This window comes from Herpailurus yagouaroundi, unplaced genomic scaffold (assembly GCF_014898765.1).
Source record: "Herpailurus yagouaroundi ecotype Mexico unplaced genomic scaffold, PumYag 197, whole genome shotgun sequence".
In the NCBI taxonomy this organism is placed as follows: Eukaryota; Metazoa; Chordata; class Mammalia; order Carnivora; family Felidae; genus Herpailurus; species Herpailurus yagouaroundi.
In genome coordinates, this window is record NW_024412428.1 from 6,327,266 (window position 1) to 6,349,784 (window position 22,519).

Consider the following 22,519-nt stretch of genomic DNA (forward strand, 5'->3'; position numbering starts at 1 on the left):
AGTAAACTAATGGAACAGAAACTTAAGTGACCACACATGACAAAGAATATAGTTTGAAAATTAGTTCAGAAAAGCCATTTAAAAAACAAGCAACAACAGCTACAACAAACAGCAACAACACGTCATGGAGAGAGAGGGAAAAAGTGATTTCCAAAGTTGCCACATGAGAATATTCAAAATATTAAGTTTTCAATGAAAAGATTACAAAGTCACATGTGAAAGAAAGAACCATTCATAGGAAGAAAAAAGTTAATAGTTCTTGAGGAAGCCCAAATATCCGACTTAACAGACAAAACTTTACTTTTTTTAATATTTGTTTTTGAGAGAGACAGAATGCGAGTGGGGGAGGGGCAGAGAGAGAGGGAGACACAGATTTGGAAGCAGGCTCCAGGCTCTGCGCCATCAGCACAGAACCCAATGTGGGGCTCGAACTCATGAACCTGTGAGATCATGACCTGCGCCAAAGTCGGATGCTTAGACTGAGCCTCCCAGGCACCCCGAGAGCCACTTTTTAGAAAACATCTATATACTCATTGCCCAGTTTTAATATTAACATCTTGCCATCTCTGTTGCATCTATTTGTTTTTTACTGAAGTGTTTGAAAGTAAACGGGGTGTAACATCTGTCAACATTTTGGTTATGTCCCACTTCATCTTGGCCAAAGTTTCTCATGTTTCCTTACTTTCTCAGGGAAATCTCCTGACCTTCTTTTCTCTCTTTCCCTCACAGAAAATGTCCAACATTAGCTCCTTATTCATCGTTTAGTCCCATTCTCTCACACTTCTTTCCAATAATACCATGGTAGGCTCACATGTAATTCTTTTCTCAGAATTGCCTCCTTCTTCTGAGAACAATTTCCCGTCATCCTATCCAAATTGTTCTCTCAGGATCTCCAGTTATGACACAACGTCACACACACACGTCTCTCCTCCTCCTATCACAGTTGCTGTGTCTAGACCTTGTGGCCCAGAGAGGGTTTTCCCACTGGTCTTGGACCCACTGGTCTTGGCCCAGAGAGTTGAGGTGGCTTCACTGCAGGTGGCCAACTTGGTCAGCTGCAAAGCTCAGGAGCTATCAGAGGTCAAGTTTCTCTCATGTGTTGAAAGAATGCTTCCAACGAGACAGAAGAATGATGTTGATACTCAGAGAAAGTGGAGCAAACAATCCTTTATTGTTGGGAAACTGACTTTTTTTTGTAACCTCACTTGAATTGGGATTCTGTGGGCACCTGGGGGTCTCAGTGGGTTAAGCATCTGGCTCTTGGTTTCAGCTCAGGTCACGATCTCATGGTTCATGAGTCTGAGCCCCACATCAGGCTCTGCATCGACAGCGTGGAGCCTGCTTGTGATTCTTGTGCGCGCGCGCTCTCTCTCTCTCTCTCTGCCTTTCCCCCACTTGTGAGTGCACTCTCTCTCCCTCTCTCAAAATAAATAAACTTTTTAAATAAGTAAGTAAGTAAGTAAATAAATAAATAAATAAATAAGGATTCTAGCGCCTGTAGCCAAAAGAGCATGTAAGTAAGTATGGTCTGGCCTAGGAGATATCAATAGGGAGAATTGGGTAAAACCTTTAGTCCACCCCCAAATAAAAGTTATAAAGACCACTCTAAACAATCCATCCAACCTCAAATTCAAAAGACTTGAAGAGAAGCTATAGTTCTGTGTATGTTTTCAAGGTCAAATATTAATACATAAATCTATAAAACTTAAAAAAAAAAAAAGAAAAGAAAAGGCGGCAAGGAGCTCACCAATGTATGTAGGACTTAGGATTTCAGATTGTTACTTTTGTACATTACACGTTCATTTAAAAAGCAAACAAAATTTTATTTTGTACCTACTTTTTGTAGAAAGTGCCTCAGAAAGTATAGTGTGTCTGCTATTGAACCGGAAAATTTAGTTTGTGGTTCTGTATTTTATTCTAAACGTGATCAAATACACCTCCACACACACACACGAGACAGGAAGGTGTATACATTTTATGACTTGTTAAACATACCAACAAACAATAAAAAACAACTGACTAGAACAACATTATTAAACTGAAAAATTCAGTTAATAATTCTTCTCAAAAATCTATGTAGCCACAGAAATTTGTCTTTTTCCTAGACCATACACTACCGAGCCAACATGATTACTCACTTTTGTATCCTATGGTGAAACGTATACTTCTCAAGGGTACAGATATAATCATATAAATCAACACAAATCAAAACGTGTTGAGCACATGTGCTGATACTGTCTGTCACCTACTCCAGGAAGTCTTTCCTGACCTCCCGGATAAGGATCGTGCCCTTGATGTTCTCATAGTCTCAGCTGGTCCTTCGTGGCACATATAAAAATAATTCTTAAATTATCTCCCAATGACTAGTTCAGTATTGTCTCCCTGGAAAATACATAATTTCCCAAAAGACACGGGCTTTGTTCCCCTCTTCAGGAATGGGCCCCAGTATCAAGCAGGCACATAAGGAAATGCTTAGTAAAAGATTAATGAATGGGGCGCCTGGGTGGCCCCGTCGGTTGAGCATCGGACTTCGGCTCAGATTATGATCTCACGGTTCGTGGGTTCAAGCCCAGCGTTGGGCTCTGTGCCGACAGCTCGGAGCCTGCAGCCTGCTTCCGATTCTGTGTCTCCTTCTCTCTCTGCCCCTCCCTTGCTCATGTTCTCTCTCTCTCTCTCTCTCTCTCTCGCTCTCTTTCTCTTAAAAATAAAAATTTTTTAAATTAAAAAAAAGATTAATGAATAAATATGTCACACCACAGAGAATTTTATAAAGGAAGGACTCCATAATTTCTGTCGGTTGTCTTATTTCTGGCTTGTGCAGAGAATGAGAACGGAGAAAGGAGCGCGTACTACGGAGGGTGAGCGAATGTGAGGCTCTGGCATTTGCGGGCTTGTTTCCCTCCCAGCGTCCCGTCAACTGTCAAGTGCAGCAAGGTGTGCTTTGTACTACATACAATCATAGGAGTTTCTCAGTTCGGTTTCCTGTGTTTCAAAATCTTTTTAACTACGTGGTGATGGATGCTAACTAGACTTATTGGGGTGATCGTTTCACAACATGTACAAATACTGAATCATTATGTTGTCCACCTGAAACTACATAATATTCTAAGTCAATTTATGTCAATAACATAACATTTCTTTCTTTCTTTCCTTTCTTCTTCCTTCCTTCCTTCCTTCCTTCCTTCCTTCCTTCCTTCCTTCCTTCCAGAGAGGGAGCAAGTGGGCCAGAAGAAGAGAGAGAGAATCTTCAGCAGGCTCCACACTCACCCTGGGATCATGATCTGAGCTGAAATCCAGAGTCAGATGCTCAACCTACTGAGCCACCCAGGTGTCCCTGATCACTCTATTTTATTTTTAACATTTATTCATTTTTGAGAAACAGAGACAGACAGAACGTGAGTGGGGGAGAGGCAGAGAGAGAGGGAGACACAGAATCCGCAGCAGGCTCCAGGCTCCGAGCTGTCAGCACAGAGCCCGATGTGGGGCTCAGACCCACGGAGTGCGAGATCATGACCTGAGCCGAAGTCGGAAGCTTACCCGACTGAGCCACCCTGGCGCCCCCCTGATCACTCTATTTGAAACTGTGATATCTCATTTCCTCTTTCCTGCTTGATTTTTTTTTTCTCTATGGCACTTGTCTCCATCTGTCAGAATATACACATTGTAACACAATAGTGTAAATAGTGTACCGTTTACTGTCTTTCCCCCACTAGAATGTAAACTTCGAGAGGATAGGGATTTTTGTCTGTTTTAATCCCCTGTATCTCTAGCATTCTGCCATGTAGTAGGTGCCCAATGAATGTATGCTCCATGAATGACGGAATGAACGAATGCCCTGAGCACTGCTTGAGGAAACCCGTCAGCTGGGCAGCAGACTAAGTTGGATTAACTGTCAATCTCAAATGGATCCTAAATATCAAATCATTCGTTACAAAAGATGCTGCTACTGTGAATGATCATTTTCTTCAAACTCCATTCATGTTATTAAAATTACCCCTATTAACACTGATTCAGTGGGGTCAGCTTGCTGCTCCCTTTTTCCCTGTATTTTCCATCTCGGTTTCCAAATATTTTTGAGCCTTTACTATACGGTATGCTAAGCACTGGATACAAAGTGATAGGCCTACAGCGACAAAGTCCTTACCTTTATGAAGCTTACAGTTTTCTGAAATTCACCGTGTGAAACTCACCAGACCACTACCTCTCCCCGGTTTCAAGTATCTTCTCTCAGATCAACTAAAATTAAGTAGAATTCTAGCAAATTATTTCAATTCAATCTTGTCCAATTTCACGCACATAAACCAGCTTTCAAAGACCACCGGAACCTAGCTTGCAGCACCACAGATATCTAAAAACTAGTCTGAATAGATAGCACTGGGATCGCGTCTATACAATATGAAAGCTGAGTGCAAATTAGCAACATGAGACTGCTATCTGACGAAGGTTCTTCATGTAATTTTACGCTTCAGCTTATATAAATCCCAGCGCTAAAACCTTTAAAAGCATTTGTATCAATTATTTTGCAGAAATATTTTGATGTCATTGTGGTTCATTATAATGGTTAAAGTTATTGTCAGTTTTCCAAAAAAAAAAAAAGAGTTTATTTCAATAATTCCGGGCATATATGAAACTGTAGCCAGAGTAATTTTTCTAATGGCTAAAAAGGTTTTAGTCTTTTGTCAGCAAGGACTGTAGTTAAAATATTTCAACCGCAGAATCTTCTTATCCCGTCGGAGTACAGCCAAGTACCTGCAGAATAGTTCGGAGGTAGAAACAGGACACTGCCAGTCAGCAGAAAATTTTGAATCTATCATAGGACAGAGGCCTAATTGCTCCCCTATTTCATTTGACAACCAGAATGGCTGTTTTGAGAACACTTTTGTGGGTTTCTTTTTAAAGTGTTTCCAAGTTTAATTTTAACAGGCACAACAGAGTGCCAGTCCCCTATCTGATTGTCCCACAAAATTTGACCTGCTTGACTTAATCAGCAGTTGCACTGGAAATCTAAGGACATGACAGGGTAACAGCGAAGCAAAATCAGTTTAGTTACAGGATAAATTAACAATTGCAGACCGTCAGCTCAAGGCAAGTCAGCAAAATTGTACCAAAGCTTGTTCAGAATCCACAGGGCAAAATGGAAAATAATCCCACGTGCCCATGTTTCTGAGTTACTTTGCAAGGGCAAGATTACCATGGGAACATGCATATTTTGATGGGGAACTCACCCTAATAGTGTAACAGTCAAAGTTTGCGACAAATAGGGATTACTTCCAGAATTTGCAGGGACATCTCTGGCTCTCCTCTGGGGATCAGAGCACATGTAGCGGTAGCAGAAGTAGGGGACTAGGACAGTGTTCATAAGCTTTTTGATCCCAGGACCCCCTTACCTCTTAAAAATCACTGAACTTTCATTTATGTGGATTTTCATCTATCAATATTTATCAGACATTAAAATGAAGAATTTCTAGAAATATTCATTAACTTATATAAAAATAAAAATAATAATAGAAACCTCATACACGGTCACATAAATATTTTTATGATAAGTGACTGTGTTTTCCAAAATAAATTCTTTTTCACTGCATTTCTTTTTTGCTGCACCGTTTGGTGAGAAGTGTGGCACTGTCTTACCTTTTTGTGACATCCGTAAGGTCTAGCTCGGTCGAAAACAACTGGACACTCATCTGCCTCTGCATTGGATCTATTGCCATATGCATTTGGTTTAAGTATGTGAAGAAAACCGTCTCACACAGGTATGCTAGAAAAGGGAGCAGTATTTTAATAACTTTTTCAGGTAATTGTGGCTAATCTTATTTGGTACCACACCAACACTCCACAGTGACAGATTTTTTTTAAAAGAGTAGTTGCAACGTGAAATCTAAATCGTATCAGTGACATTTTCATACTGGTACATTAAATTCTATTGGCCCACGTAGGAGTGCCTGGGTGGCTCAGTTGGTTGAGCTTCCGACTTCGGCTCAGGTCATGATCTAGCAGTTCATGAGTTTGAGCCCTGCGTTGGGCTCTGTGCTGACAGCTCAGAGCCTGGAGCCTGCTTCGGATTCGTGCCTCCCTCTCTTTCTGCCCCTCCCCTGCTTATGCTCTCTCTCTGTCTCTCTCTCTCTCTCTGTCTCTCTCTCTCTCAGAAATAAACATTAAGAAAAAGTTTTTTAATTCCATTGGCCTATCTTACACTTCAAATGATCTTTTCCCATTTCTTATTTTGTAACATTATGTACTGATCATTTGAAAATATCGTTCACTCCGTTATGCAGATAATCGAAATGTGGAAACATTTAACTATATAAAACAAACTGAGTTTGTTCCTATCACCAATGATCTTAACAGAAAAGTATCTCAGTTGTAGGAAGGTGTCAGGCTCACGGTGGTGGATACAAGTTTTCCAAACTGTAACTTTTACTTCAAAGCTCAAATTTTCTCCGTTGTTTCCCTTGAAGTAGCAGTAGTCTGGTTTAGCCCATCAGAAGATGTCAGCCCAATACTCAACTCCGAATAACCCTAGTTTGTCTGTTCTTTCAAGTAAAAATAGTATTCAATGGGAAAGGTGGTGTTAGTTCAGCTTGCAACTCAAACAACAGAACAGGTGCTTTTCCTCCAGACAATCATTGTACTGATTATATAGCACAAATGTCTTATCCACAGTTCCCATTTTGTCACAGTTTATTTAAAAGATGTGTACTCGGATATGGAGATCAAATAAAATTAATGATTTGTACTGCCCTCATCACACCTATTATTGAGTGAACTGCTTTTATGTTTTTAGCTTAAGAGTGCATGGTGGCGCGGGGCGCCTGGGTGGCGCAGTCGGTTAAGCGTCCGACTTCAGCCAGGTCACGATCTCGCGGTCCGTGAGTTCGAGCCCCGCGTCGGGCTCTGGGCTGATGGCTCAGAGCCTGGAGCCTGTTTCCAATTCTGTGTCTCCCTCTCTCTCTGCCCCTCCCCCGTTCATGCTCTGTCTCTCTCTGTCGCAAAAATAAATAAATGTTGAAAAGAGTGCATGGTGGCGAAAAGTACAATGATGGCCAGTGCCACTGCCTTGATTCGTGGTAAAGCGCTAGGTTGTTTTTCCCATTATAGCTTTTGCATCACCAGAGAAATGGCAATGCAGTAAAAAAGGCAAATAACGTCTTAACACTATTCTGGAGATAATTTTGACCTCACACATCCCTTACAAAGGTCCCAGAGACACCCAGGGGCCCAAAGGAGAGCAAGGGAGAGGACATGCTTTGGGCCTCCCAGGTGCCAGTGCTGTACAAGATGTTAAACATGTTCTACATTCATTATCCCAGGTGGGCTTATAAGTCCGAGATTCTCTTCAACAAGTATCTGTGCTTCCACTTTAAGGACAAAGAAACAGGCTTTAGGAAGTGACAGAACGTAGAATCTAGTCTGTCGGGCTCCAAAACTCATGTTTCGCCTCCACAGTGGAAAAAGATACCTTCCTTCCAGCTTTGATTTAGGGACCCTCTTGCAGACTGCCCACCATGATAAGCCATGCCCCACACTACCATCGAACCTGTTTCCAAGTCTGGGCAAACCTTTTCCTCTAGCAGTAAAACTACTTCTCTTATACTAATTACCTAAGCCAGAAGTGAGAAGAATAAGGTATAAGAGGTCTTCCCCCCCTTCCCAATAAGCCCCCACCGGACATTAATAATCTTTACTTTTCAGTTAGCCTGGAATTAGCTTCAGAAACATCTCAACTCAGGTCCAGGTAGCCACAATCAATCAATCAATCAATCAATCAATCCATCCATCCGAGCTAACAACAGACTTGAAATTTGTCAGCCCTCATTTCTAAATCATTATGCGGCAAGTATGTGGGAACAGAGCACGAACCTCTTCCTTTGTTACTAAGTTTGCCAGGAAGAGATGTGCACAGCTCCAAGTGATCGAATTACCTAGGAAAAACACAAAACAACTAACATAATCACTAAGACCAAGGACTGTTGACCCCAACTGATGAGGCTCCTGGAATTTATTACAAGTTCAACGGTCCACTAGAGGTTTCCTACCCACTACCAAACTCTACATCGTATCTTTTCCCACTTTGCCAAATTGTACTTGACTGTCTAAAAGGTAACTAGGCTTCCGTAAATCACTGCAATGGCTTCTTCTACTCTCACTGCAACACTCTTCCTGTCTGAACACTTCTGATATTTGACTAGCTTCTTCCTCATGTTGCACTGGCCTTAAAGTCTAAGGTAGTTGAAGGTATTTTGGAAGCTGGAGCAAACGCAGGATTTGGGAACAGAAACATCTGGAGACAGACAATGAAGACCTGGGTTAGAGGGCTGAGACTCGATCAGAATGTCCAATCACATGGTCACAAGCCTGGTAATGCTTCACTGTTTGCAGGTAGAAAAATTCTGGAACAGTGCAATCTTTGCCTCCTTGATTAAAAAATAGATTTTATCTTGTTCATTTCCACCTCCCCCTTCCCCTTGCTTCTCAGGATCTCAAATGAAAAATTTTATGGGGAAAAAAATGATTCTTTTACATAATTATTCTTCACCATACATTTTTCCATTATTCATAGTATTTCAGTTCCCAGGACTTCAGTTATCATTACTGACATTTCCCTGGAGACAAGAATTCTCATTATATACTTTCTACCCCAGAATTTCCTAATCAGTTCTCGTTTGAAATTGTTCTCCTGCCAACCTACCAAGACAAAGGGCAAATCAAAAGGAGTCGACTGAGACTCATATGGACTTCCTAACCACAGCCTCACACAGAACGTGGATCCAGGTTTCCTCCTAGCTTGGAAAAATTTTTCCTGCTGGAGTTAAACTGCCAGTGTCTTCTGAAAACCAAAATAAAACAAAACATACACTGAACTTTATTAAAATTCCTTCACAGAAGAAAACATGAAAATGGACATAGCTTTAGCTTATGACTTTAGCTTAATGACCAAAAATTATGGGTTTTGTTTAGTATTTTTATTCAAGCCTGGTGCACAACTAATTTCCCTCATTTTAATAAGTCACGTTCCTGTTCATTTGTTGACCTTATTTTCTAAAGCTGTTGGATGACCTTCATTTCCCCGACTTTTGAAAGTTGTTATTCAAAACAACTGTGCTTTTACAAAAGTTAAAATACCTTGGGGCGCCTGGGTGGCTCAGTCAGTTAAGCGTCCAATTCTTGATTTCGTCTCAGGTCTTAGTCTCACGGTTTGTGAGTTCAAGCCCCAGGCCGGGCTCCGTGCTGGTGGCAGAGACTGCTTGGGATTCTCTCCCTCTCTCTCTGCCCCTCACCTACTTCCATTCTTTCTTTCTCTCTTTCTCTCTCTCTCTCTCTCTCTCTCTCTCCCCCCTCTCAAGACCAATAAACTTAAAAAAAAAAAAAAGTTAAAATACCCTCTACCTAAAATACTCTTACTACTTGTTCTATGGTCAAAGCGTTACTGTTTCTCAAGTCCAACCTCCTCCATGAGGCTTCCTTCTTGTCCGGGAGCTCGTCTCTCATCCACTCCCCCCTATAACGTACACACACAGTGTCATCCACATAGTGCCTGCACTGCTCGTGTTCAGTGTCCTCTCCTAGACCACTTAGAATATTGGAACACACTCACCTTTTTCTTCCACCAAACTCTCTGTGGAGTCCTTGAGGGCAAGGGTCATGTTTTATTCATGTTTATAGTCTCATCACTCAGCACAGCACCTGACTTAATCTGGATGCTAATAAATATTGAATGACTTTCGAGTTTTCCTTCTTTCCACATTCAATTACTGCACATTTCTTTTTAAGTTTCAACGCTTTTCTTATTCTTTACATTAATGATCTCAAAGTAGAGACAAATTGACTGTTAGAGACTCAGGAAACCACTTTGTTTTTCAGATGTGTATGACAGAGCTAGTGACACAAACCGATTTTAAAAGCCTACAGTAGAAATAAATGCCTTACATTCTTTGGAGGAATATGCTAAATAAATAAAATGGGGTTCACTTGGAAAAACCATTTGGCAATTTTTTATGAAGTTAGAGATACACCCACCTTATGGTCAAGCAACATTAAATCTAGGTATTTCCCCCAAAGACATTAAAACATACTCACAAAATGTTGACGACGGTTTTATTCATAGTATCAAAAAATTGCAAACATCCCACTTTCCCTCTAGAAAAGAATGCCTACATAATTTGTAGTATATTCACACGGTGGAATACTACTTAGTAATGAAAAAGGAATCGCACTATTGGTCCAGATGACGTGATGCAATCTTGAAAACACTGAGCTGAACAAAAGAAGATAAGTAAGAGTGCAGACTGTAGAGCGCCATTTATGTGAAATTTCACAATAGGCAAAACTACTCTATAATTGTAGAAATCAGGGTATCAGATGGTTGTGGTGGGGAGGAGGGTTAGCTGGAAAGGATCATCAGGGAATTTTCCACAGGGATGGCAATGGTCTATACCTTTGTCGTAAATACTGGTTGTAAAGTTATAAAAATTAGTCAAAAATCATCCACGTATACACTTAGATGTGTGCATTTTAGTGTACGTATTTTAAAAAAATCTCTCAAAAAAAAAAATTAAAAAAAAAAAGGGGCGCCTGGGTGGCGCAGTCGGTTAAGCGTCCGACTTCAGCCAGGTCACGATCTCGCGGTCCGGGAGTTCGAGCCCAGCGTCAGGCTCTGGGCTGATGGCTCAGAGCCTGGAGCCTGTTTCCGATTCTGTGTCTCCCTCTCTCTCTCTGCCCCTCCCCCCGTTCATGCTCTGTCTCTCTCTGTCCCAAAAATAAATAAACGTTGAAAAAAAAAATTTTTTTTTAAAAATAAATAAAAACTAAAAAATCTCTCAGTCTCTCTCTCTGATGTATGCACACATATATACCTAGGTGTCCATATGTGCATACACACATATACGTACATTATACTGGGGTTCAATTATTTATTATTCAAGATAGTCAAGAACAATATACAAAGTCTAAAATGGTGGGCCACACCAAGAACACATTAATTCTGGAATTGTTGTACTATTATATTTATCTTCTTAATTATGATTTCCTTAGGCTAAAAGTAATATGATTCTGGTTACACTTAGCCTGGACCAACTGATCAGTGACGTAAAAAACTATGCTAAAAAACAACTGCCACCTTCCAATTATATTTTCCTATGACAAAAATCTTTAAAATCTCTAAAAAAGATTTTTAAAGAGTTACCTAAAATAGAAGCACAGTAATTGCCAATACTTTGGTCACAGCATCTGGATTTGTTCTATAATTTAAACACCTTACTAAATTCCTAACTATGCAGATGCTAATGCTTAGGAAGCAAAAAAGATGAGAAAGAATGAGCCATGGGAAAGGCAAAGGGGAAGAGTGTGCATAAAACCCCTGAGGCTAGAAAGCCCTGATCCGGGTCAGGGAACCACAGAAGGCTACAAATGAGCTGGGGCGGGGAAACCAAGTGACCCTGAGAAGATAACCCAGAACTGGTTTATACAGGACCTTGTAAACCAAGGTAAGGAGTATAGATTTTATTCTAAGAGCAACAGAAAGCCTTTGGAGGATTTTAAGCAAGGTTATGACACAATTGAGTTCACATTTCTAAAAGATCATTCTGACTGCTATGTAGAAAATGGACAGAGCAGAAGCAAGAGAGAAAAAAGTGACCTTAATGGGGCCATTGCTAGTCTGGGGGAGAGATTCCAGTGGTGGTGGTGGAGATGGGAGGAGGCAGGCCATCCGGAGATATATTTTACAGGTATTACTGGAAAAAAATATGCTGATGGATGGGATATGGGGGGGGGGGAGGAAAACTTAAAAATGAAACTGAGGTTTCTGGCTTATGCCACTTACTGACATGGGAAACATTGCACTGAAAACAGGTTTGGGGGTGGAAAGGTAAGTTTTATTTTGGACACATTAACTTTGAGATGCCAAAATGTATCCAAGAAGGGATGTCAGGCTGAATAGTTTTGAGAAGGGTCTTGAATTTAAAGGAAATAAATGTGGTAGTAAGCAGGATAGAGACGAAATTTAAAATTATAGGTATACGTGGATTTCCCCAAGAAGAGGGTGTAGAAAGAGAAGAGAAGGGAGCCAGTTCCAAATCCTGAAGAAGTCTTTTAGAGGACAGGAAGAAAAAGAAAACCAGCAAAGCAGGCGGTGGATTGGTCAGAAAGGGTAGTGTTTCAAGGAGGGAGTGGCCAAAGCTTCTCAGAGATTAAGAAAACCACGAACCTAGACTACCTTTTGGTCTTGGCAACGTGGAAGCAGTCTGAAGAGCATGATTGGGGCAAAAGTCAGATCAAACTGGAAACAGAATGGGATGTAAGGAAGAGATCATAATGATCACGTATTAGGTTAAATCATAGGACACTGCCGAACTCTGACAGTTTCTGATGTACAAAAACAGTAATTTCACGTGATTCTTTTCTAAGGAGCTTGATGGAAGAACATAGAAGGGAAGATGAGGTCAAGTAGGGCCCGGAAGGAGAGGGGAAAGACCGAAGCGTGTTTGTACCTTGATAAACATGAAGCAACTGTCAGCTGAAAAAGGGTGAAGTTTCGAAAGGGACGGAAGATTTGGTTACTGAAGAAAAAAAACATGAAATAATCTTCACAGAGAGTAGGTACGTAAATTAACTGAACTGCAGTGGGGATGTTAGGCACCACTTGAGAGTTGTTGACCATGAATTTGTGGCACAGACTAAAAGCTCAAATGCCTACAGGGGCCAAGACAAGTGAACCTGAAGCAGGCTGAGTGGACATGAAACTCAAGAATATATATCCAGTCTCAAGGGGGTGGCCACTGGACTGCTGCCACCAACAGTGCCAATCCTATGTTGTCACATCCTCTGATTTAAGAGGAGCCAGAAATCTTGATTTTTATGTAACATACCTTAATTTAAAAAACACTCTATGAGCCACCGGGGTGGCTCGTCAGTTAAGCATCTGACTTAGGCTCAGGTCATGATCTCCCGGTTCATGAGCTTGAGTCCCACATCGGGTGAGTTCAAGCTCCACTTGTGGCTCCACACTCTCAGTGCGTGGGATTCTCCCTCCCTCCCCCTCTCTGCCCCTCGCTCACCATGCCCTCCTTCTCTCTAAAAAACAAAACAACAACAACAAAAACCACTCTGTGTGTTGAAGAAAACAGGTTGCATGTATCCAAGGTGGTACATTTTTTAGGAGAGTGATACGGAAGACTGATTTGAGTCAGTTGAGATAGAGTGGCTATAACAATGAACTACTAAAAATGAAGCTAGATAAAGAAGAATATAGAGACCAAAGGAGGGTATAATACAGTGAAGGTAGTGGACCAGTTTTGTACATTGTTGAGTTTCGGGGGGGGGAGGGCTTTTGGTTTATTTTAGAGAGACAGAGAGGGAGACAGAGCGTGGGCAGGGGAGAGGGGCAGGGAGAGAGAATCTTAAGCAGGCTCCACACTGAGTGTGGAGCCCAACATGGGGCTTGATCCCATGACCCTGGGATCATGACCTGAGCCAAAATCAAGTCGGATGCTCAACCGAGCCACCAGGTGTCCCAAATTTTGTACAGTGTTGTTAACTGAAGGCCATAGTTTATTCAGACTTCCTTAATTTTTACCTAATTATTATTTTTCTGTTAGGATCCCATCCAGGAAACCACATCACATGTAATTATCACGTCTCCTTACGCCGTGGCAGTTTTTCAGACTACCCTTGTTTTTTACGAGCTTGACAGTTTGAGGAATGCTGGGCAGATATTTTGTAGAATGTCCCAATAGCAGAATTTGTCTGATCCTTTTCTCATGATTGTATTATTTTTATGATTTTTTTTCTAAAAATAATCTAAGCAACAAAAATCTTAACCTGCTTGAATTTAAATAATGTTATTCTGTTGACTTTGAAATTTGACTTACAACCCCGATGCATCTGGACTTTGTAATTTTTAAAAACTGCATAGGCTTCAAAATTTTGAATTTCTACATTCTGTCTGTAGTTTCTTGCCTTGAGCTCACTTGCTCAAGAACTTAAGGAATCAGGAGACAGTCTTTATCGAATCCTTTTTTTTTTTTTTTTAATGCTTATTTATTTTTGAGAGAGAGAGAGAGAGTGTGAGCGGGTGAGGGACAGACACACACACACAGAATCTGAGAGAGACAGAGTTATCAGTGGGGGAGGAGCAGAGAGAGGGAGACACAGAATCCAAAGCAGGCTCCAGGCTCTGAGTGGTCAGCACAGAGCCCAACGCGGGGCCTGGAACCCACTAACCACAAGATCGTGACCTGAGCCAAGTCGGATGCTTAACCAACTGGGCCACCCAGGCGCCCGCAAAACCCTTTCTTGTACTACTTTCCAGTTCTTTTCCTACTGGACGTAAAAATTCCAAGTTCGATTTTTATCCCCTTTTATTTCTTGAGTACTTCCAATACATATGCATATATTCCTAAGCATACCTAAGCAACATGCGGTAGCGTTACATGTTTTAAGATCGTATGTATATAAATTGTCATGCTATATACATTCTACATCTTCCTCTTCTGGCTTCATATTTCTGGGTTTAGTACTGATTTACTGGCATATAATATTCCCTCATATGAGCATCCCATTCATGTATTTGTTCTCACCAGGGGAGGTTTCTAATCTTTTGCTTCTACTCAGTGCTGTTACGCATTCTTGTCTACATGTCAAAGGTTCTGTAAGATACGAACTTACAAGCAGAATGCCAGGATACAGTATTTGAAAATTTGAGGTTTTACTTTATTCTGACAAAGTGCTTCCCAAAATGGATGTAACATTTACGCACCTACCAGCAAGAACGTGGTTATGCCGTGACTCATAGAGGAAAAAGAACTTTTGAAAGACACAAACTGGATAATATGCTTTCCTCATTGCAATCTGCCCTCTGTGCTCACGTAATCATTTCTGCAAACAAACATACGAGTGCTAGGAGCCCCGCAAAAGGCTTAAACACCGTTAGGCCAGCCTCTCCCCGGCGCCCGGAGACGCCAATACACGCCCACTTCCGGCGTAAGCTCAACGTAAAGGCGAACGTAGGCACGCGTAGGACGTCGGCGCCCTGTTTGACGTCCTTGAAGGCCCCTTTCCGGGCTGTCTGGAAAGATCCAAGTGTCAGCTTGTGTAGGTCTATTGCCTCTTTTTGACAAAAAAGAAAAATATTCTAAGGGTTCCCCTTGTTCTCTGAGAAGACCCCTTTCCCCGGAAGAGTTGCTTTCGGCTGGCGTTTCTTTCAGGCAGTGCCGCGGGCAGCCCGTAGGCCCTTGTAAGGCGCGCGCTGCAGCCCCGCCTCCTTCCTTTCGGCCGGAACCGCCATCTTCCAGGTAGGGCCTGCGCGTGGCTCCTGGTGCCGCTTGCCCCCCAGACCTGAGTCCTGGCCCTGTGACCGCTCCGGTCGTGCTTTGAGGCCTTAAAAGGACTGGTTAGACTGTTCGGGGCCCACCGGCCTGGGCGGTGGAGCCATGTTCAATCAGACCGGGAGCGGCGTGCGCCGGGTCTGGGCCGGGGGGCTGAGGACCGGACCGCGAGGCCGGGGCCCTGCGGGGGGAGAGGCTCCAGAGAAGCTAAGTCGAGATACAGCGGGGAGGCGACTCGGGTCAGTTTAGGGAATCGTTGGTTTTTCTTGGGTCCCCGCGGCTTTAGACTCCGTAGTCTGGGCCTTCGGACAGGCTTTGTGGGGCCGCGTGGCCCAGGCAGGCCTTTGGAACTCAGTGTGGAGTTTGGGCCCCTAATGTGCAACCTAAACTTGTAATGGGTTGGGTGGGGACTTACGGTCGTTTGGGACGGGTTAAAACGGGCTTAAAGTCAGGAGCTTTAACCTTCAAGGAGGCCTCAGGGTGTGTGTGAAAGCCCGGGCCCGTGGTCCGAGAAAAGAGTGGATGCCCGTTTAGTCGCCTCGCAGGATGTGAACCCCAGACCCCTCGGCGTTAGTGCTTGTGAAATTATCCCGGTTGTTACAGATTTTAGGCCCAAGTCGCATTTGGACAAACGGAAAGTACGTTCAGGTTGCCGCAGGTATTTTGTTAAGGCTGGGGCAGCCGGTGAAAGGATTCCCGAATAGTTGTGTGTCTCATGTAGACTCTTGGGGGGGGGGGGAGTTAGAGACGACCCACTTCCGCTCTGATCCCGCCGCCCCGGGGGGGTCTAGTTTGTAAATTTTAGCTACCTGAGCTGAGCAAACTGCAGGTGGCGTGCAGGTTGGTGCTTTTGGTGACTCTAAAGAAAGCATCACTATTCCCTACATCAAGTATCATTTTCAAAAGCGTGTGTTGGGTGATTTCTTACTGGGGAAAATGGATCTGCTGGCAGAATGATTTCTGGAGTCCGAAATTACTTCCATTATCAAATCTGCCACTTTGTGACCCGGGGAAGTGATTTGGACCTGCAGAGCGTCTCTTGTGTATACGATGAACTTCACACTTTTGTATGCGCTGGGTACAAATGTAGAGAATTTGAGGATTCAAGCAGGGTCGGGTGAAACATTGTGTCCCTTTGCGTCTCAAGTTACCCTAAGAAGGTGCTTTGGAATCCCTTTTCTTTTAAGAAGTGTTCATAAGTTAAGGGATTTATGTTAGGGTCTTATCAAGTTAAGCCTGACTTCCATATATTTTGCCTTGTGGTTGGAGTAATTCCCAGAGATGGGAGCTCTGCTCTCCAGCGACCTGAAGCATAAAAGCCATTGTTTCAGCCTTTTGGGGAACAGTGAAAGATGCAATTTGAAATGCCTATATGTGAATTCTTAGATAACGATGAATTAACTACCACTTAATATTAGACACATACACTAGAAGTTGCTCGGTGGGGGCGCCTGGGTGGCTCAGTTGGTTGGGCGTCCAACTTCGACTCAGGTCGTCATCTTAGGGTTCGGATTCGGACCCCACGTCAGGCTCTGTGCTGACAGCTGGGAGCCTGCAGCCTGCTCCAGATTCTGCCCCTCCCCCATTCGCACCTGCAGGCTCCCTCTCTCTCAAAATGTTAAAAAAAGTTGCTGAGTGCTTTGTAGACATGACCCTGTGTAAGAGATACAGGGTCACAAAAAATTACCTCGATAAGAGAAGGGGTTTAATCCACCACATAAAAATGCAGGGCTGAGTTGTTTTGCTCTCCAACAGTAAATTACTGTCCAGTTAGTAATTCCAGTGCCTTCGGCATTCTCAGGTGGGTTCTACAGAAGTGGGGTAGAAGTTCTGTGTTTTATGTTCTAACAGGGAAAGTACTGGTGTGGGTTCCAAAATCAGGTCTTCGTAGCTTTAATGTTAATAGCATTTAGGCAGTTTGCGTGAAGATCCTACATGCCAAATGATGGGGTTTTATCCTTTATGGGAAATAATTGGTGAGTCAACTTAGATTTTTTTGTTGTAAAGCAAGCATTTGAAATTTACGGGGTTTGATTGGGGGGTTTTTTTGTTTAAAAAGACAATTACCAATTTTGCGGTTTTGTTTGACGTTTTATACTTACTGTTTTCAGTAATTCGCCAAAATGACCAACACAAAGGGAAAGAGGAGAGGTACTCGCTATATGTTCTCTAGGCCTTTTAGAAAACATGGTAAGTAGATACTTCCTTCTTGAGAGCAAACATAGTATATATTCATATAATGTGTTTTTAATAAATGGTGTTAATTAACCAGCATCTACCTAACTTGTTCTTTGTAGTAAATAAAAAGCATAAATTTCATATAGTTGTTTTTTGTCAACAAGATTTTAAAAATACAGCTGTTGGGGCGCCTGGGTGGTGCAGTTGGTTAAGCGTCCGACTTCAGCGAGGTCACGATCTCGCGGTCCAGGAGTTCGAGCCCCGCGTCAGGCTCTGGGCTGATGGCTCGGAGCCTGGAGCCTGTTTCCGATTCTGTGTCTCCCTCTCTCTCTGCCCCTCCCCCCGTTCATGCTCTTGTCTCTCTCTGTCCCAAAAATAAATAAACGTTGAAAAAAAAATTAAAAAAAAAATACAACTGTCAAAGATGAGAGTATGTTGAAAGCTAGTAAGCTTACGTGTATTTTGTAGTCTGGACTTTTTAATCTTGATACTAACCATACTGATTTTTTGGGGGACAGGAGTTGTTCCTTTGGCAACATACATGCGAATCTACAAGAAAGGTGATATTGTGGACATCAAGGTAAATTCTAAAATTGGGTAAATAACCTACAGAACAACATTAGAAGCTAGAAAAGTGTAATACTGAAATTCAGATACTAGTGTATATTGTATTTGACCTGCTGGCTTTTTATTCTCCTAAATAGGGGGACATTTTTGGCCTAAATAAGAGCTCTTAAGTGTAGAATGGCTAATTTAACTTCCAGAAACCAGAGTTTTTAAAGGGCTATTCTTGAATCTGAAAACTTTACTACTTGTTTGTTAACAGGTAGTGGAAAAATCAGGTTTTTTAAGGTGGAAAGGAATAATACGTTAGTACAAAATTTAATTGTTGATGAAGATGGAGATTGCTGTTTTTTAAAAAACGGTGAAAGTTACGTTCTTTTGTGATGGGTATTTAAAAGAATCCTGGCGCTCCAGAGCTTGATGATGATTGTCTTTTTGATTGCTTAAAGCAATGTGAAAAACCCATTTCACCGGCTCTGAAAGCTCTGGAGTTGCCGTTTAAAAGAAAAATTCTAAGAGTATCTTAGTTACTTTACTAAGAGTCAGGATGTAAAAAGGGAAAGTTGCTGGCATAATTCTGACCTCCTTTTAACAGGGAATGGGCACTGTTCAAAAAGGAATGCCCCACAAATGTTACCACGGCAAAACTGGAAGAGTCTACAATGTTACCCAGCATGCTGTTGGCATTGTCGTAAACAAACAAGTTAAGTAAGTAATGTCTGGTTTCTTTCCAGCTGATTAGTATTCCCTCATACCCCCGTTTCACTTTGCCAATTGGACTTATGTCTTTATTGGTCATTCAAGTGGGGCAAAGGAAATATCCTTTCAAAACTCAAGCAAACTGGATGTTTGTCTTGTATCCTGTCAGAGGAAACAAATTGAACTAGACCTAATGAAAAATGTTCATTAGAACTTGATGTTAAGCAACTCTGATCTTCAGAGTATAAAAGGATGTGGAACACGGTGTAAACCTAGTTAGCGATTTGGTTTGCGTATTTAGTATTGTGAGGTCTGTCACCTCGTTAAAAGAAAGCTTACAAATGGGGGGTGTTTGCCTCAGCGCCTCTTCCAGTACGGTTAATAAATGATTGTAAGTTAGCTGTACCTTGCTGTTTAATCCTATTTGTTGGTAAAAGGTTCGTGGTTGATTTATTTTAAATGGATTGTGGTATTTTTGTTTGTTTTGGGGAGAGAGCACATGAGAGCAGGGGAGGGACTGAGAGAGAGGGAATCCCAGGCTCCACGCTGTCAGCACAGAGCGCAGTGTGGGGCTTGATCTCCCAAATCAGGATATCGTGGCCTGAGCTCAAATCAAGAGTGGGACACTTAACTGACTGAGCCACCCAGGTGCCCTTAATGTTTGTTTTTTCTTTTTTTTTTAATAAATGAAATTGGCAGAAGTGCTTTTGGACTTTGTTACATTTTTGCTGGAGCATTTATAGGGATTTCTGTTCTCCAGGGGCAAGATTCTTGCTAAGAGAATTAATGTACGTATCGAGCACATTAAGCACTCAAAGAGCCGAGACAGCTTCCTGAAGCGTGTGAAGGAAAATGATCAGAAAAAGAAGGAAGCCAAGGAGAAAGGTACTTGGGTTCAACTGAAGCGCCAGGTGAGTGCTTGGCAGATGGCTTCTTGGTATTGATCTTGGGAATTTTAAAACTTGCTCAGTGGTCATTTTCTTTTATATGAAAGTTAATGAATTGACTATGTTACTTTTTTTTTGGTTCCAGGGTACTTTGAAATTGATGATTGTAGTTTACATGATTGTTCCCTTGCCTTTTTTTTTTTTTAATAGCCTGCCCCACCCAGAGAAGCACACTTTGTGAGAACCAATGGAAAGGAGCCTGAGCTGTTGGAACCCATTCCCTATGAATTCATGGCGTGATAAATGTAAAAAAAATAAAAGACGTCAAGACCGTAAAAATATTTCTTTTAATTGAGTAGCAGCGTGGTATTGTCTTCCCCAAAGAAGTATTTAAAGCAAACTTTACATCCAAATTCAGTGGGGGATGGCTTTATTCAAATTTTGTGGGTTTTGAGGCACCTGGATGACTCAGTTAAGCATCCGACTTTGGGTCAGGTCATGCTCTTGCAGTCCATGAGTTTGAGCCCCGCGTCAGGCTCTGGGCTGACAGCTCAGAGCCTGGATCCTGCTTTGGATTCTGTCTCTCCCTCTCTCTCTGCCCTCCCCTGCTTGTGTTCTCTCTAGAGTCTCAAAAATAAACGTTAAAATATGATGGGGTTTTTGTTTGTTTTGTTTTTGCTGAAAGATGTGAAGTGGTTGATTGTACAATATACTCCATTGATTAGGAACTGCCAGATAGTACCTATAACATATTTTATAGTAGTTTGAAAATAGTTCCTCTAAATCACTAAGAAAAAAGATTTTTTAAAAACAAATGAAAGGTTATCTGTTGAGATTGCATTTAAGCACGGAAAGTTGAGTACTTGTATCAAGTCTTAAGTAGCTATGTTTTAAGGATAAAGAACTTCCCTTTGAAGCCTATTACTTAAAAAGATTGTTTAACGCATTCTGGTTCCCACTGAATTGTTTTCCCTGTCATTTCCTGTTAAGTGTTTTTCTGCGTGGTGTTAGGAAAAATTTATTTATTGGAAACGCTCTTTGTTGCCCTAGGTCCTTTGCACTTGCCTTTGCCCACGACTGCCTATGCTTTCTAAAGTTGGTGAATTCCTGATTGTCCTTTGTTCACCTTGCATGTCATAAGTGAACCTTCCCTAATGTATTTTAAGGAGAAAGGAGAGGAATGAAACTGGAATCAAAGGAGAAAATCTGCTTTGGGATGATAGAATTAAATCCCTTAAATCTATTACCACGACAGGTGTGTTTGCTTTTTTTCTTTTTTTACAGTGTTTATAATTTTTAAAAACTTGTCTTCCCCATTACACCTGAGGTTAGAGATTGTCTTAGTAACTTTGCACTCCTAAGGCCTGGCACATAGTAAGCATTTAATAAATGCTCTTGGGATTAATGAGGAAAGCACTGTCTTTTTTTTTTTTTTTTTTTTTTTGATGTGCATTTTCTCATTCGTTTAATCTTGTTTTCTGGGATTATTTAAATCTCCCACATGCTGTGGAAACCTCAAGAAACCTCAACAGTTCTTGGCTTGTCTTCCAGCAGCTCGTGTTAACCTCACTTTCTGTTGTCCCCTGTGAAATGAGGGTGTTCCCCGCAGGTGTGTAGGGATTGGACCACACGGTTCCCGGAGGTCCTTTGTGCACTCAGGGCCTGTGATTTCCTGTTAAACCGTGACCCCCATGACATACTTGTGAGAAGAGGCCTGGCGGAGGACAAGATGGGCTCGGTGCGGGAGAGCTGGCGAGGCTGAATGTTGAGGGAAAGAAGGGCCGCAAGGAGAGCTGGCTTAGGGCAGTGACCTTCGGGCAGTTCATCGGGACCCGCGAGCGCCCATCTGGGGTGCGGTGCAGTCCGTGGCAGCGGTGGTCCTGCGAATGCACGTAAGGCATTTGGGGCTTTTCGGAGGATTACGCTTTAAAGATCGTTCTTCGCACACAGCGGGGAGTCTACAATGTGTTTTCCAGATTCCCGATTCATTGAGAATAAATTGTTTTCCTGAAGGATTATACTAGTTTGCCCTCCCATGAATGAAAATGCCGGTGTCCGCACCGTTCCCATTCAGTCTTTGCTAACTTGGTGGGAGGATACTGCATTCGTTACGGACTTGGCTTCACGTCCTGCAGCACTTGCCTGGTTTCCCTTTGCCTCTTAATGCAGTCTTTGCTGTGTCTTGACTACCTTTCCGACCTCCAGATTCTCAAGGGCCTTATAAAATCCCACATCGTCTGGTCAGTGCCTGCCTTTCTGACCTCCTACTCCTTGAGCCCCAAGGTCCAATTCAATTACGCTACCTTTGCGGTGCCTCAGATAGGCCAAGTTACACGCTTGCTTGGTACATTTTGTTGGGGTGGTTATCAACTTAACATTCTTAGGGTAGGGAATACTTGTTACCTACTCTACCAGAGAAGTGGGGACAAACTGCAGAGATGACAATCTAGGAGGAGCAGTTAAGACTTCAAGCTGTGTAAAACAAGGTAAGCCAGGAGGGCACGGTGTGTAAAGGGACAGCAGAGGGGAGAACGTTGGTGTTGACATGCGTCTGCTCTCGTTTCGTTGATTATTCCTGGATCTTGTACGCTTGACCCTTTCCGCTTGCTTTTCCTTGACTTCAGCCGGCAAATTAAATGAAGCCGCTTCTCTTGTGCATGCCTTGTCCCATCTGTAACTTAATTTCCTAGCGCCCCAGTGCAAATCTGGCTTCTGCCCCCACCGTTCCTATGAACCTCCTCTCAAGGGTCACCAAACACGTCAATTTTGATTTTACCTCCTTGATGTTGGGCGTGCCAACGACTAACTTTCTGTTCCAGAGGCTTTTGCCATCCTACTTCACCCAGGTTTTTCTACCTGTCTGACTCT

The 22,519-nt window shown here is 42.3% G+C and overlaps 1 protein-coding gene, 1 long non-coding RNA gene and 2 other non-coding genes across 9 annotated transcripts in view; 3 read left to right on the forward strand and 1 right to left on the reverse strand.

The window, feature by feature from the left end:
- LOC121012766 (uncharacterized) overlaps positions 1–14,993 on the reverse strand; it is a 41,219-nt gene extending 26,226 nt beyond the window's left edge. For 2 of the 6 annotated variants that reach the window (XR_005782288.1, XR_005782283.1), the window contains exons 1-3: positions 14,760–14,992; positions 7,861–7,922; positions 5,632–5,758 (exon numbers count right to left, since the gene is read on the reverse strand). This is a non-coding gene — a long non-coding RNA (uncharacterized LOC121012766). Of the gene's footprint in view, positions 1–5,631; positions 5,759–7,860; positions 7,923–8,689; positions 8,828–14,755 lie in introns of all 6 variants that reach the window. The other 4 variants (XR_005782284.1, XR_005782285.1, XR_005782286.1 and 1 more) reach the window with 4 other exon arrangements.
- A 258-nt stretch (positions 14,994–15,251) lies between these two features.
- On the forward strand, positions 15,252–19,982 carry RPL21 (ribosomal protein L21). The gene is made up of 6 exons (XM_040448091.1): positions 15,252–15,290; positions 17,435–17,513; positions 18,020–18,081; positions 18,661–18,773; positions 19,525–19,675; positions 19,862–19,982. Exons 2-6 carry the CDS (start codon positions 17,447–17,449, stop codon positions 19,949–19,951), a joined length of 483 nt encoding a protein of 160 aa, XP_040304025.1. The 5' UTR covers positions 15,252–15,290; positions 17,435–17,446; the 3' UTR covers positions 19,952–19,982.
- On the forward strand, positions 18,480–18,550 carry LOC121013054 (small nucleolar RNA SNORD102). The gene has a single exon (XR_005782482.1). It is a non-coding gene; the product is annotated as a small nucleolar RNA SNORD102 (small nucleolar RNA).
- Positions 18,818–18,944, forward strand: LOC121013059 (small nucleolar RNA SNORA27). The gene has a single exon (XR_005782486.1). It is a non-coding gene; the product is annotated as a small nucleolar RNA SNORA27 (small nucleolar RNA).
- Positions 19,983–22,519: the final 2,537 nt, after the last annotated feature.

Bases quoted from the DNA above. Each gene is read 5' to 3' on its own strand.
- RPL21 (XM_040448091.1), top strand. From the start codon at position 17,447: ATGACCAACACAAAGGGAAAGAGGAGAGGTACTCGCTATATGTTCTCT. The intron at 18,774-19,524 runs GTAAGTAATGTC...TCTGTTCTCCAG, and splicing joins GTCGTAAACAAACAAGTTAA to GGGCAAGATTCTTGCTAAGA. The intron at 19,676-19,861 runs GTGAGTGCTTGG...TTTTTTTAATAG, and splicing joins GGGTTCAACTGAAGCGCCAG to CCTGCCCCACCCAGAGAAGC.